This window comes from Triplophysa rosa, linkage group LG25 (assembly GCF_024868665.1).
Source record: "Triplophysa rosa linkage group LG25, Trosa_1v2, whole genome shotgun sequence".
NCBI lineage: Eukaryota > Metazoa > Chordata > Actinopteri > Cypriniformes > Nemacheilidae > Triplophysa > Triplophysa rosa.
Genome location: NC_079914.1, coordinates 17575919 through 17593038, shown reverse-complemented (window position 1 = coordinate 17593038; position 17120 = coordinate 17575919). Strand labels below are relative to the sequence as shown.

General features: G+C 37.3%; 1 protein-coding gene across 1 annotated transcript; it reads right to left on the bottom strand.

Moving 5' to 3' along the window:
* Positions 1–11543: 11543 nt before the first annotated feature.
* On the bottom strand, positions 11544–16377 carry LOC130549044 (uncharacterized). Its single transcript, XM_057326181.1, has 6 exons — positions 16176–16377; positions 13738–14064; positions 13272–13559; positions 12646–12933; positions 11811–11881; positions 11544–11705 (listed from the first exon to the last, which is right to left on the bottom strand). The coding sequence occupies exons 1-6, from the start codon at positions 16222–16224 to the stop codon at positions 11685–11687; spliced, it is 1044 nt and encodes a 347-aa protein (XP_057182164.1). The 5' UTR covers positions 16225–16377; the 3' UTR covers positions 11544–11684.
* Between the last annotated feature and the right edge of the window lie 743 nt (positions 16378–17120).

Genomic DNA, 17120 nt, shown 5'->3' with positions numbered 1-17120 from the left:
GAGTCAAAGTGAAACTGCTGTGGTCTCATCACACGTGTGGTCTCATCTGTTCAGTGGACAAACAGCTCGTATATTAATGTGTTTGTGGTCAGTTTGTGTGCCTGTAGTTGTCTGCTGAACAGTTTCTTATTTTCCACTCATATCTTTATGCACTTCACTCCAAACTCATTTACTGACACAGGTCAGAGGTCAAACACAACCTTACCCTTTAGAGACAAATGGCTTAAAGTGTATTTAGATTACATTAAATAGAGAAGTCATGAAAGTAGCTTATATAAAACAGATTATAAAACAGTGTTTTTTTAACTAGGCTTTATGAAATAGATGAGAGTAATGTGAGTGATTCAAGGTCAGAGCTGATCAATGGAAAGTTGATGATGATACAGACAATCTCTGTGCTCATCTACAGATTTTAAAATTCATTTATTCTCATGTAGCCCAAATGCTGTCGACATTCATTTAATAGCTCTAAACACTCAGTGTTTGTCAACAATCGTCTCCTTTGTGTTTTTTATTCCCATCACTTAACAGTTTCTTGGTTGTTTTTTATTCCCATCACTTAACAGTTTCTTGGTTGTTTTTTATTCCCATCACTTAACAGTTTCTTGGTTGTTTTTTATTCCCATCACTTAACAGTTTCTTGGTTGTTTTTTATTCCCATCACTTAACAGTTTCTCGGTTGTGTGTCTGTTGACGTCTCGTGTTTCAGATCAAGCACTTGCTTATGTGTGCGCGTTCATGTGAGTGGCTGTATTCATGATGCGTCAGGGAAGATTACAGATATTTCCTGTCACATCACAAGAGACGCTTAGTTTCTCAAACACACTGATGGAGAATATGATCTGTGTGATCGTTTTACTGTGTTCATGTCTGTGGCATCTGACCGGTGAGTGTTTACTTAATTTATTTAGGATTTTATTAGCCACAATATTAGCCTGTGTAAAAATATGCACGTGAATAAAATGCATTTTAGCCTAATAATGTTTGTCTCTGTTGTTCAGGTGTGTTTGTGTTGTTCAGATGTGTTTGTGTTGTTCAGGTGTGTTTGGTGATGAAGTGAAGTCAGTGTCAGTGATGGAGGGACATTCTGTTACTCTACACACTCATACTGAACTACACACACATTATGTGATCGAGTGGATGTTTGGTGTTCAGAGTCCAGATCAGATTATAGCTGAATTATACAGAGAAGCCAATATAACATCATTTATTAATGAGAGATTGAAGAATCATGTAGAGATAGATGCTCAGACTGGATCTCTCATCATCACAAACATCACAACTCAACACACTGGACTTTATCAACTAGAGATCATCAGAAAACCTTCTGTCCTCATCAGACACTTCAATCTGACTGTCTATGGTGAGTTGAGTTTATTCAAGATCTAAATCATATAAATCACCATAGTTTTAAAAATGCAAAAAACGTTTTCAGCTCATCTGCCTGTTCCCGTCATCTCCAGAGTCTCTTCTCAATGTTCTTCATCATCTTCATCATCATGTTGTTGTGTGTTGTGTTCAGTGGTGAATGTGTCACATGATGTGAGCGTCTCCTGGTACAAAGGAAAGAGTTTATTGTCCAGCATCAGTGTGTCTGATCTCAACATCAGACTCTCTCTACCTCTGGAGGTGGAATATCAGGACACAAACACATACAGATGTGTGGTCAACAATCCCATCACAAACCACACACAACATCTACACATCACTCAACTCTGTCACATGTCTGCAGGTGAGTCAGCATGATATTGCTATGGAACAGATCTTTCACTTATTGTTTAAACAAAACAGTGATGCATTATGGCACATGCTAATGTGCGTAGAAACACATCGATTTAAATGTCAAATGTAATATAAATGTAATATAGATTTTAACTGTAAATTACATTATGATCTTTTTCATAACATTTACTCCTGAAAAGTATACCATATATCACCATATTTTACAGTAAAACTGCTTTGAGTTTAACTATTGCTTTCTGTTAAACGTTTTTTATAGTGCCGTCTGCTGTTGTTGTGATCTGTTGTGTTGTTGTTGGATGTGTGATGATTGTAACCGCTGTTCTGATCTTCTGGATCCGCAGAAAACACACAAACACACAACAACAGGGTAAGATATAGGTTTACCACAGGTTTAATATATAGATATTAAATAAAGAATGTGTATGTTTCTATAATTGTTCTTTGATTAATAAATATAATTCTATGTATTTTTAAATGTATCTGTTATTATTGCTAGCAGTTCGGAGTGGTGAAGAGGAGATCACTTACGCAGAACCAACATTCTATAAAAGACAAACACATAAACTGGTGAGATCATTCATAACTGTGTCGTGTGTCATAATCTATCGCACACGCACGTGTTTACATTATGCGCACACACGCCGATTGTCAACAAAACCCCATGGAGCTGAAGTTGTGATGCACTTGTGAAGCCTCAAAATCTCATCCACCATTCCCTCCCATTCTAAAGCTTGGAAGAAAAGGATAAATTATATTATAACTCTGATGACTGTATTCGCCTGAAAGAAGAAAGTCATAATTCACATAGGATGCCTTGAAGGTGAGTAAAAACAGGGTCCTTTTAGTTTGCCTCTGAAATATCCCTTTAAAGGGCTGAATACATTGAGCCGTTTTTACGCGACAGAAAACCGAATCACAGGCTGAAAACGCCGGCTTGGATGCTTGGACGATGTTTTTTTTTCAAGTTGATGCCTGTGATTACTACGGAGCCCGTCTGGTCACCCCTCGGAGAAAAGAAAACAAGACCCGCAAATCCGTGGCCACAGTTTTGTAATTCGTTCCCTCAAAAAACTGTACCCACGAGTTTACAATCCGTGCTCTCGGTTTTGTAAACCGTCCCCTCAATTTTTGAAATCTGTACCCACGAATTCATAATCTGTGCCCACGCTTTCGCAATCCGTGCGCACGGTTTTGCAAACTGTAGCCTACTCGCGGAATTAGCCTCTGTCTGTCAACAGAACAAGCTCCTTCCTACAGGAACATTAACCAATATTGTATACTGTTTTATATATAAATTATCTTAATGTGTTTACACACGAGTGCGTGGCGCATATAAAGCATGCGTTCATTGCCGCGTTTCACTGGCATAAAGTTGGAATTTAGGGACCATCTCTAAAGTACACATTAAAATACATTTTTCCAACTTCAATGGCATTTAAAGGGAATGATTTATAGCCACAAAACTAGCTGTACAGTGTTCATGTGTGTGTCAGCTATTATGCACAACTTTTAGATTATTGAGTATTAAAATAAACCATCAAATCATATGCACATATTCCTATACGTATATTGATCTTTAAATAATGGTATATTTGTGTATGAGACCATTATACACATAGGAATGTTTGCATGTGATTTGATGGTTTATTTTAATACATATCAATAATCTAAAAGGTGTGCATTCTATCTCACACACACATGAACACTTCACAGTTAGTCAGGGAAGTCATTCCCTTTAAATGCTATTGAGCTTTAAAATGTGTATATTTATGTATGAGCCCATACAGCAGTGAAAGACAGGAATATTTGCATTTGATTTAACGGTTTATTATAATAAATATAAATAATCTAAAAGGTGTGCATTATATCTGACACACACATGAACACTGTACAGTTAGTCTTGTGGGTATAAATCATTCCCTTTAAATGCCATTGAAGTTGGAAAAAGGGTATTTTAATGTGTACTTTAGAGACGGTCCCATTCACGAAAGTTTAATGTCAAACCAACTTTATGCCAGTGAAACGCGGCAATGAACGCATGCTTTATATGCGCCACGCACTCGTGTGTAAACACATTAAGATAATTTATATATAAAACAGTATACAATATTGGTTAATGTTCCTGTAGGAAGGAGCTTGTTCTGTTGACAGACAGAGGCTAATTCCGCGAGTAGGCTACAGTTTGCAAAACCGTGCGCACGGATTGCGAAAGCGTGGGCACAGATTATGAATTCGTGGGTACAGATTTCAAAAACTGAGGGGACGGTTTACAAAACCGAGAGCACGGATTGTAAACTCGTGGGTACAGTTTATTAATCCTAGAGCACGGATTTTTAAACTGAGGGAACGAATTACAAAACTGTTGCCACGGATTTGCGGGTCTTGTTTTCTTTTCTCCGAGGGGTGACCAGACGGGCTCCGTAGATTACTGATACGATGAACGCGAAAAAACTGCTGCTGGCATTTTCAAATAAACAATCAAACGCGCCGGCCTCAAGACTTCCGGTTTGCTTGATCCAATTAATTTGGCACTAGTTCAAAAGCTTTTACACAGATTTGACAAAACTTTTGTCATTTTTAAAGCGCATAATGCTAATGTCACAGTTTGCACATACATAGAGGTAGGATCCAAATGCACTTTAATTAAGGGGCAAACCACAAGCAAATCCAAGAACAGGCACAGATAAACAGTCCAAACAACAGCCTACGAAAGAGCAGGTTGAAGAAACAAAAGCAACTGTAACATTAACACAATAATCAAGCAACGAATGAGTGAGGAAACTGTGTTTAAATAGACAGAACAAACAGGATAACATGACACAGGTGAGTGCGATTAACAATGAGCGCGTTTCCATGCAGTTTTCCATGCAGATTATGCTTAATAAACTGATAACGTGTAAGGTCATGTAAACGCGTAAAAGTTTATCTTTTATCGGGGAAAGCTCATAAACGGCTTAAGCAAAAACCGCTGCAGGCCCAGATAGCATGTACAGTACATCTGTTAGATGTCTGCTAAAGATCTGGAGATCTGGAAAACATCTGCTGCTTAAAAACATCTGCTAAACATCTTAGAAAGAGCTGTTGTACATGCATTCTAAATCCTACACATCTGACAGACATCTTCTAGAGGTCTATCTGACAGCAGACGTCTCAGAGATGTAGGGCAGATGTCTTGCAGATGAAAATGCAGACATCAAATAGATGTCTGCCAGATGTACGTGTGCTATCAGCGGAGGTAGTTTTTGCCCATTACTCCGATTTCGCGCTGCATGTAAACGCCTTCACTGGTTTTCTCTCAGTTGTGTTTATGTGCGCATGTCTGACAGCACAAAAGTAAAAGTCCCAGACGGAAGTAATAGTAAAATAACGCACAAAAGTCCTCTCTGGAATCATGCAGTTGATGTAGAAACGTCAAAATGAAGAACTATTGTTGCATATGCAGATACTGCGGACATGAGAAGAGATATAAAAATACAGCTTCTGACCGTTCTCCCGCTGCATTTTTAATGACTAAACAGACTATCGAGGATGACGTCACTGCACGCGAGAAACCCGGCAAGTCTCAAACTTACGTGTAAACGCGGTTTTCTGCGTAGCCGGTTTATTACTATGCATGTAAGCACGTGAAAACAGGTTCCTTTTTAAGCTGATTTTTGATAGATATCCGTTTATTTTGTGCATGGAAACGCACTCAATGAGTCCAGGTAAAGGAAAACTGAGAAATGTAGTGTGTGTGGTCCGGTTGATGAGGTAAGTGCCCTCTGGTGGAGTACAAGGGCACTCCAGCTGACAAGTGCTACAGTCAACGAGCAATGTCTAAATTATTTCACGGTGGCCTCACATACAAGAGTTTTTTAAACAAAACAGCAAAAAAAAAAACACGTTTTCACGCGATGTTTGACAGTGACATCTACTGGCATGACATAACTTCAGCCAGCGGTGACATATCTCGTTTTGTCTGAGAACGTAGATCACGAAGAGCTTTAAAATGATGAAAGTACTGAAGCAAACAGTTATGCAGCGTTAACATTGGATGTTTAAACCATTATATTAAACCATTAATAAACTTGATATATTATATTATATTGTAATAAAATTGCTTAGCCTTGGATATATGCACAATGTGTTAACAGTGATGAACTATACAATAAGTAACAAAGTAAATAATGAAATAAAAAATATGTTGTGATGTTTTTGAGAGGTGCAGTATAAGCTACAGTATAATAGATCTATCTTTAAATGTTATTTATTCCGCTCTTGTTGTCGGCTTGTGTTTGTATGACATAATGTTTTGATCTGTCTGTAGCTGTTGAGAAAGCTTTAACGACCAAATTTATGGCAGAACCCACTATTTAGAATGATCAGTAACTAATAACAAATACTAAAGAGAAGTGCGGAGCATTCAAAAGCAAGTCACTAGCTGTTATGGCACCTTCCACGGAGACGTGAAGAAAAGGTGGATAAGTGGTACTTTCCCCACAGAAATCATGACAAACACTTTTTACTGTGGGCTTTAAATTTACTTTAATAATTCATTTTTCGCAACTGCTAGTTTAAGAAAGCACCTGTTCATTGAGATGTTTTTTGTGTTTGTCTGTCAGAGAGCTGCAGTGGTGGATGATGGTGTATGCAGGAGTCATGAGACAATGATCACCTCGTCATGACTGATGGTTTGACGACAGGAACTATGAATAAAAATATGCTTTTACCTGTTTTTTGATATTTTCATATGTAGATGAACATTTTATTTAACTGTTCATAAATTAGTTATATAGATAGTTACCTATTACATTATGAGAACACACACGCACGCACGCACGCACGCACGCACGCACGCACGCACACACACACACACACACACACACACACACACACACACGTGTCTGGTTTATTATCTCCGTGGGGACAGTCCATAGGCGTAATGTTTTTATACTGTACAAACTGTATATTCTATCCCCTATCCCTAACCCTATCCCTAAACCTAAAGATCATAGAACACTTTTTGTATTTTTAGATTTAAAAAAAATATGGTTCTGTACAATTTATAAGCTTTTGTGCCCATGAGGACCTCAATTTTGGTCCCCACAGTGACACGAGTCCCCATGAGTTGGTGTGCATTCAGGTTTAGGTCCCCACTAACATAAAAACCAAGTCCGTCCACGCACGCACGCACGCACGCACGCACGCACGCACACACACACACACAAATATAGTATAGTCTTATGTGGAAAGCTCCTTTAACTTACTCTATGTTTTTCAGTCCTTACATTTATTTTGTCTTATGTTATCTATTTTCTCTCTATTTTTAATTTTTTAGACGATATCTCTGTACTTTTTACCGTTTTTTCTATTTAAATATTCAAATGTCTGTGGGAAGAAAATAAAAAATATATATTTTTCAATCTGTTTATGTGATGGGCATCAATTTTTATCATCTTTGGTTGCTCATTTAAAGGAATTTTATTCAAATGGCTCTTTATGTTTAAAGCTTATACAAACGGATGTGATAAGACCTGTTTTCCGGTATCTGCGTGTGACATTCGGCATAAAGCCTATTACAGTTATCTTGTGCGCTATTCATTTTTGGCTATTAAGCTTATACAGTATCAATCCAAAACATGTGGTATGTATTGGGTGTTTCTTACATATTCCCTGTACTGAAACAATTCCAAGTGAAATTTTTTTCTTTCAACACAATGAACCGTTTTCTCAGAAACACATAGTCCAAGTCCAATAAAGGAAATAATAAGAAAAAGGGAAGAACAAACAGATGAATGATCACATTAGTTTTAATATGAATTATGAAAACAATGTAAAACAATGAATAATATTTAACAAGACATTACATTTTAGTTTATTGTACAATAATAAAAAAATTACAGTGAAATGTTGACTCTTCACTGTAAATAACCATGTTTCTTCTTATTTTTGTTGACAGATGTGTACAATAGGGTGTTTTATGTTATATTTCATGTATTTTGCTAAAATAACCAATAAACAACAATTCTTGAAATGTGTAAGGGTGGTTTCATTATAGTGGTTCAGGGATGACGAAATTACTAAAGAAACATCAACAGCAAGATACAAAACTGCATAATTCTTGTCAATTTCCACCCTTTTGCTACCAACAAAGTAAATAAGGAGAGATTATAGCAAAATATGTGGGAGTGCAAATTTGATTTTATTATATTTAAAGACAATTTATTTAAATTAAACCAACTGGCATAAACGATTAAACCATCATTTGCATTCTTAATCAGTTAACATCTGAGTGAGAAATCATTACGGTTGTATCATCTGCAAACATTATTGGAGTAAGAATATTTGAGACATTCGATAAGTCATTTACATAAATAAGATAAATCATTTATATAAATAAGAAATAATAAGGGTCCAAGTATGGACCCCTGAGGAACCCCACAATATAACGTTGCTTTATTAGAATAGCAACCCTTTGTAAGGGTGGTTCAGCTATAGTGGTTCAAACAATAGGGATGCCCAAATGACTAAAGAAAGGTTAAAAGTAAGATGGAATAAAACTGTCTTTTTTGTCAATTTTCACCCTTCTGCCACTTATACCAATGACGGAGATACGTTCAGGGATTATAGCTATGTGGGAGAGCGTTGCTATAACATGAGTCATGACTATATTGTATTGCAATATGGAGTGTTTAAATATGAACATTAAACCAACACTAGTCTGCATATTTGTAAATGTATTTAATAACAGACTCAAATTGATGTTACATGTAAAATGGTTATACAAAGTAATTGCATAAAATTGTAAATGATACAACTAACAGTTTCCAAATGTATGAGATATTACCTGAGAGATAGGATAGAAAAGAGAAAGTATAGAAGAATGAGGCATTTATATAGCGCTTTATTGTGTATTGCTGTACACCCAAAGCGCTTTACAATCATATGAGGGGGTCTCTCCACCACCACTTGGATGATGCGACGGCAGCCACAGTACATATGCGCCACACCAGCTATCGGTGGAGAGGAGAGAGAGAGAGCCAATTCAGAGGGTGGGGAATATTAGAAGGCCATGATTGACAGGGGCCATTGGAGAGAATCTGGCCAGGACACCAGGGTTACACCCCTACTCTTTACGAGAAGTGCCATGAGAGTCAGGACCTCAGTTCAATGTCAAACCAGCATCAAAACATACCAAACCAGCATATGCTGTTTTTTTCAACAGGGTAGTTTTAAAACTTTTTCTTGTTGTTCAAGCAAGGTTCTCTAGAAGTATTTTTGTTGTTCCAACAATTCATGCACTTGAGCCATGGTAACATACTCCTAGGCCACTAGGCCACATCCAGTAAAATGAATGCTTGTCTATGGCCCTCTGCTGGTCAAAACAATTTATTTTATTACTGTAATTCTTTTAGGTTTATCTCTAACCAGCAGATGGCAGAAGTCTACATCTAAGACCTAGATCAATATCCAGAAACAACTTAAATTACACTAAGATAATCATTTAAGTGATTTTTTCATTAAACAAAACATTCATGGTATAATGGTACTAATGGTATAGTTGAGGAGTTTTGTGGTAGATATGTACAAAAGTACTTCATATCTCCCAAAACATAGCATTAATGTAAAGATGAGAAGTAAACAAACAAAAAGATATGTTATTTGTATGATTAAAAATGTATAGATTTTTTACAATTACTTCATCAATTGTTGGGGTCATATTGACCCGAAACACCGGTAGTATGAACAGGAAACGAGGACCCACTGAGGGTTAATAAATTGTTGTGCAGGGGTTGGCAGATTAATAATAATATCAATACTATTGATACCAACATTGGTATCGGAAAGATATTTCATTTTTCAGTTCTTTAATCTGCACTAAAGTATTGCTCCCGTTCCATAAAAGAGCAGACGTGGGTCTGAACACGCTGCTTCTTTCACATTTCTAACACACACGTTGCTCCGCCTCTGCTCTGCTGTTGGGGCGGGAAATAATAGAAAAGTTTGGTATCAATCTAAAACCAAGAAAATACAGGGCAGCCTACTGATACCTTTTACTTTTTAAAGCATACACCTATGTGTACTTTCCTGTAGAGGAGGAGCGACATGTGCGTTCGAGATGTGAAAGATGCCAGTCTGCTGCAGAGGTGGTCTTTACAATTCAGAGGCCCGTTTCAAAGTAACGTTGGATGCCCCCTAACACTCATCTACCAACTAACACGTGATGAAAGACATATTTAATTTAATATATTATTTTGATGATTTAATATAATAAAATATAGTTCATATTTAACGCTCAACACGAGTTTATACACCATGCATTAAACGGTTTACACAGATGTACTTTTCATGTCGTGAGCTTCGTTAACAGTTATCAATTTATCTTCTTCACAGACTGTGCAAACCAGTCTCACGGGAATTCGTGAAATTGTCACGAACTGTAATCTATTAATTCGTGTTCATCAACACGAATTTCCTCTTTTTTTCGTGTCACCAGCACGACCATTTTTCAATACACAGACCGCATGTGTATGTACATTTATATATTTCTAACCTGATATCAAAAGAAGTCGCAAATACTTTAGGACTTGGCTAACCAACACCTTACCTCAACTCACACCCTAAAATCACATGCTAAATGCTAGTTTCAGGAGGTGGCAAAGCAATGATAAATGGCTGCCCTAACCCCGCCCCTAAACCTAACGTCACGGGGAAAAGTCATGTCATAACAAAATGTTAGAATAAGATCTTAGGAAAAAGGAATTCACACGAATGAGCCACCTTGTAAAATAGGTATGAACTCCCATCAGATTGCGTTGATATATATTTATACATATGAAAGATATCGCGTATTAAAGTACTTTTGATGGAAAGTCGTGCTGGGTGACACTAAAAAAGGGGGAAATTCATGTTGAAGACGTGAATTAGATTACGGTTCTTGATAATTTCACGAATTCCCGTGAGACTGTGTTGGACTGTGTTGTTCGTGAAATTTTGGATCAATGAAGCGTGTATCCATTAATATTTTTATTAAATATTGATTAAAATATGATTTTTAAATTAATTGAAATATTACACTAAAACCAACAGTCGCCAAGATTTTTTAATTAAAAAATTGTCGACTTTGAGGGTTTTCTAATAACTTTTTTCGTGAAACTTGTGCCTCAAGCCCCTTCAACCCTTTATGCTTCAACCCTGGTGGGTGGGCAACGTGATGAAAGGGGCGGGGCTCCTTTTCGAGCGCAGGTGGAGGCCCCACCGGTTGTGAGGCCTGTTTCAAGTGAAATGAGTGAAACATAGCAAAGACCGTTACTTGTCTGCTGTTTGATGAAACAGGAGCAATACACTGCAAAAAATGACTTTCTTACTTAGTATGTTTGTCTTGTTTTCCAGTACAAATGTCTAAAAATTCTTGAATCAAAATGCATTTTATTGATGAAACGACCCAAGAAAATAAGTCTTGTTTTTAGAACAAAAATATGAAATTTCTGTTAATTTGTTAAAAAAAATCTGCCAATAGGGTAAGAAAAATAATCTTGAATTTAGTGACTAAGAAAAAGGTAAACCTTAATTCAAGATTATTTTTCTTACCCCATTGGCAGATTTTTTTGCTTGTTTTCACCAAATATTCTTCTTAAATCAAGACTTATTTTCTGAGGTCATTTTGCTCATCAATAAAATGCCTTTTGATTCAAGACTTTTTAGACATGTGTACTGGAAAACAAGACAAAAATATTAAGTACGAAAGTCATTTTTTGCAGTGTACTTTAGCGACAATTAGAGAGATTCAAACTGAAATATCGATCCCGACAGACCAATGTTGGTATCAATAGTATGATATTAGTGTCAATCCGCCCACCCATGATGGATTCTCACTTCCCCGTTCCTGCCTCACTGTTACAGGAACCTTGAAGCTTCTGCATTAAACGTGGTGCCAGAGTTTATGCTGCTTTTGCCATCTGTCAGAGCATGTGATGAATTTGCTGAAAAATAGAGCGTCATTATGTGAAGGCCCTCACTAGCAGTGATGTCAAAAAGAGGATTTGTTGGCATGTTATCTGAAGGTAAAGCTGTAAGTGCTTGATCACCTCTTTGTGAGCATACAGACACAGATCAGCAGGAGTAGGCCTACGACAGGAATTACACAGGACACGAGAATCTACAAAGATAAAAATAAACAGAATAGACGGATATTAATTTTAATAACTGATGCATTTTTAACAATCAATCAATCAATCGATCAATAAATCAATCAATCAATCAATCAATCAATCAATCAAAGATTTCCAGTGGCAGAGAAAGTTTGCTGTGAGAATTTCATCTTAAAACGCAAGAGGCCAATTCCAACGTTATGGACGTGACATTTCAACTTTATTACCGATATATTGAATCATCATGATAGTATCCAGACATCAGAAAAATATCAATGCACAAGTTTTCTACTTAAAAAAAAGGGAAATAAATGTGTGACAAAAGGGCAAATGTTTTTGTGCGACGACAAACTTTGTAGGATTTCTGTTATTTAAAGTGCACAAACCAGAAGCAAAAACACTCAACAAATGGACAAGGGATGCCTCTTCATGGAACATAAAAGAGTTACTTTACTTGTTATTTTCATGTGCACATTATAAATGTGACGGTTCTGAGAGCGCTTATCTGACTATGGATAATCATTCTTTACATATAGAAAAAACTGTAAGAACTTTAAGAGAGACCTCACATGGGTATTTAAATGATCAAATGTTGAAATCTGTGGTACCTGTGTGGTGAAAAACCTTTGCTGAACTTTTTTTTTTCACATGAAGTTTGACATTTTCATGGAATTGCCGAGGAGTAACGCCACAAAATATCATTGTTTATTAATGATAAGGCTCTTTTTTTAAAGTACACACATATACAATATACTGAATTTAAAATACTCACCATGGATAGTAACTTCAAATGTCTTATATAAGACTTTATTGATGCTGATCTTATAAAGTCCAGAGTGATGAGATCTGGTGTCATGGATCATGAGAGCTCCGGTCTGATCATCCCGCTTCACTCTGTCTTTGAATCTCTCATCATCAGAGAACATGAAGCTATTGGCCTCTCCATCGATTGTTGCAACAAGTGTGTTTTCAGGCCCATGAGTCCACTCTATCAGATCTCTCTCTTCAAGAACATGAGTGTAGAGAATAAAAGAATGTCCTTCCCTCACTGGCACTTCACCTGCAGAACACAGGAGAAATCACATCTCAATGAGAATTAAACAGTGATTTTCCAGACAGACGTCCGGTGGTGGAGTAATAGAACCTGTGCTGCAGGAAATCAAAGCTCATTTCTATATAACTGCACACATGAGAAACATAAAGCACTACAAAACATCTATTCACACTACAGAACATGTTCTTCAGTAACTCCTCATGAACAAAAGGCTCACAGTGCTAATGCTTTAAACAAACAACTATATTCAGAACTCAGAACAAACATTAAAACATTGTGAGAAAAAGCACGTTTGATATATGACATGTACACTTTAGAAAGTAGATTGAATCTGAAATACTCACCACTGACGGTAACACTGAACCTCTTGTAGACTCTATTATTGATGCTGATCTTATAAAGTCCAGAGTGATGAGATCTGGTGTCATTGATCATGAGAGCTCCGGTCTGATCATCCCGCTTCACTCTGCCTCTGAATCTCTCATCATCAGAGAACATGAAGCTATTGGCCTTTCCATCGATTGTTGCAACAAGTGTGTTGTCAGGTCCATAATGCCACTCTATCAGATCTCTCTCTTTAAGAACATGAGTGTAGAGAATAAAAGAATGTCCTTCCCTCACTGACACTTCACCTGCAGAACACAGGAGAAATCACAGTCTCAATGAGAATTAAACAGTGATTTTTCCAGACAGACTTGCAGTGATGAAATCAAAGCTCATTTCTATATAACTGCACACATGAGAAACATAAAGCTCGTTTGATATATGACGTGTACACTTTAGAAAGTAGATTGAATCTGAAATACTCACCATAGACAGTAAGATTATATCTTTTGACTGAAGCTTTATTGTTGCTGCTGATCTTCAGTGTATAAAGTCCAGAGTGTTGAGATGTGATGTGTGTGATGGTCAGATCTCCAGTCTGATCGTTCATCTTCAGTCTGTCTCTGAACATCTCATCATCAGACAACATGGTGCTGCTGGCCTTTCCATTGATTCTGGCAACAAATGTGTTTTCAGATCCATAATACCACACGATCAGATCATCTGTGTGTAGTTCAGTGACATTAGTGTGTAGAGTAACAGAATGTCCCTCCATCACTGACTTCACTTCATCTGGATCAACACCAAACACACCTGAACAACACAAACACACCTGAACAACACAAACACAGTTTCCAATGCATAAAAATAACATTTACATGTTAAAGTGTTTCATTATTTTGTTAACTCTAATGAAGCACTATCTTAGCCATTACTGTTCATGCAACCCAGTCCCAATTTCACCCAGTGAAATTGTCACGAACTGTAATCTATTAATTCGTGTTCATCAACACGAATTTCCTCTTTTTTTCGTGTCACCAGCACGACCATTTTTCAATACACAGACCGCATGTGTATGTACATTTATATATTTCTAACCTGATATCAAAAGAAGTCGCAAATACTTTAGGACTTGGCTAACCAACACCTTACCTCAACTCACACCCTAAAATCACATGCTAAATGCTAGTTTCAGGAGGTGGCAAAGCAATGATAAATGGCTGCCCTAACCCCGCCCCTAAACCTAACGTCACGGGGAAAAGTCATGTCATAACAAAATGTTAGAATAAGATCGTAGGAAAAAGGAATTCACACGAATGAGCCACCTTGTAAAATAGGTATGAACTCCCATCAGATTGCGTTGATATATATTTATACATATGAAAGATATCGCGTATTAAAGTACTTTTGATGGAAAGTCGTGCTGGGTGACACTAAAAAATTTGTGTTGATGAAGATGAATTAGATTATGGTTTGTGATAATATCACAAATTCCTGTGAGACTGTGTTGGTTCATTACATGAAAAGTGTTGAAACATTCAGCTGGGACATTCTATTTTGCCAGCAAAAAAATGAATTTAAGTACAGCCTACATGAGTACTATAAGTTGATTGAACTCGTGCTACATAATTTTTTAAGTAAAGAAGGTCAAGTGAACTCATATATTTGTGTAAACGCAACAAAGATTTTCGTGTTACATTGACTTAAAATCTCCTTAAATTGAATTTACTTAAAAAACATGATGCAAAAATGGTGCACACATATTTTAAGTAATGTCAACACATCATTTTTTACAGTGCATGCTCTCGAAATGTAATAATTCCCACTTCTTCTTTTTTTTTAAAGATTTATTTTTGGCATTTTTGCCTTTATTTGACAGACAGTGATTTGTAGAGAGGACAGGAAGCGAAGTGGGTAGGGTCGGGGAAAGGACCACGAGGCGGGATTCGAACTTGGGTCGCCCGGGACGCACCGGCACCATATGACGGAGCACGAACCACTCGACCACCTGGCTCCGACATAATTCCTACTTATGAAGTCATGATTCCGAGCTGTGTGTTCAGGTGCTTTGTTGTCAGAGAGAATGAAGGCGTGTGTCTCAGAAAAATGTATTTAAACACTATAATCCACATATTAGACCAACAGGAGTAATAATAACAAGACCAGGCTATGAAGCTATTGTGGTCAAAACAACAGAAATCAACTCCCATCCGCCACGTTCCCATCTGGGGATATTCAAATGAAACCCTCCAGTGGTAAACATGGCATCAGAGGGCGTTCATGTGTCATTTTCCCTTGGAAACTCATATTTTGTGAAGCATGTGAAGGCAGCATTAAACAGCATTAGATGGGATTCCACACCCCCAAACTGAGACTTTAAAAAACAATGGATAAACCGGCAGGACAGGTTATTACACACAAGGCTATTCAAAGTTCTCATCTCATTGTGTTGTATTTCATTTTTATTAATCATGACATCACATAGGTGGATTTTGTGCTATTGACCAACATTTTGACATTTCAAAGCAATATATCCAACCCAGTATCATGCCAAAACGTGTAACAGCGTCGTGCCGAAATGTGCCCCTGCCAGATTATGCACCTCTTTCAATAACACGCTGTCCGATTGGCTAATCCTGACCCTCCCCTAAAAACCTAATCCAGACCCTAATCATTGTGCGAAGGGGTGCATAATCTGGCAGGGGTGCATTTCTCGGCATAACACCGGTGTGTCTGTTACACGCTTTGGCATCAATCCTTCAATATGCTTTATGCCTGAAGGCACATTTGCACAAACTGATAAACTTGAGACATTTGATTCTAAAAACATGAAAGGAAATCCACAAAAATATGATTTTAATTAGAAAGAACTGCCATATGAGCAACTGTGAAAGCAAAAAAAACCTTTAACGAGTTCAATTTACCACTGGCGATCAGAAGGGACAGACAGAGGAAAATCAAGCTGGGACCCATGGTGTTATCTTCAGAACAAACCCTGAAGACTGACGTGAAAATGGTTGTTGTAATGTAATTCTTCTTTTGTGATGTTTAAGTCATAGCAGATGATTCTGTTTGGTTTGGTCTGATGAGACCGATGGTCCAGACAGCTGCGTCAGTAGATAGAGAGAACTGAATTGTGTTTCAGCAGAAATGAAAATGGAAGTATTCTCTCCACACACCTTATGCAAACACTCACTGTCCCTTCCCCATCTGAACACTTCTGAGAATCAAAAACCCTTTGATTGGTGTTTTGATCTAAGGTCTCAGGTCAGAGTGATCTGTTAACTGGTTTTAATTTAAGTTTTGTTCAGTTTTTAACCTGTTGTGATATATTGGTTTTCCCACAAAAATTCTCTGAAGGACATGAGTTTATCATTGCTTAATCACGGGCACCATTCAAGGACTTGTTTATCTGCTTTTGCATATATTATCCAAATTAGTAGGCTACAGTCCACCATGAAGCCCATCTCAGTGCACACCACAGTGATCACAAGGAGCAGAACTCATTCTTCATAAAACCTGAAATGACAAATTCTGCCTGTCAACATCTGATGTAAATCCACGACTCGATCACAGAATCTTTGACCTGAGGGAGGGCTTTAAACTGACCAATCACAGCGCTAGTGTTACAGTTTCGGAGAGGTGTGGTATACGGTTCTGTGTAGACTACATACACGACTGGATTCTGCCTGTCAACATCTGACACAAGTACTTCCTCTAGCTTCTGATTTGCTGACATCTTTGCATAAGAACTGAGCCAGTGACTGATCCTGAATCAGCTCTAAACAACAAATATCAAAACAGCGCAGAGTACAGATTTAAACAAGTAATAAAAATAGAATCAAATACAACAATTATATAGAATTAAT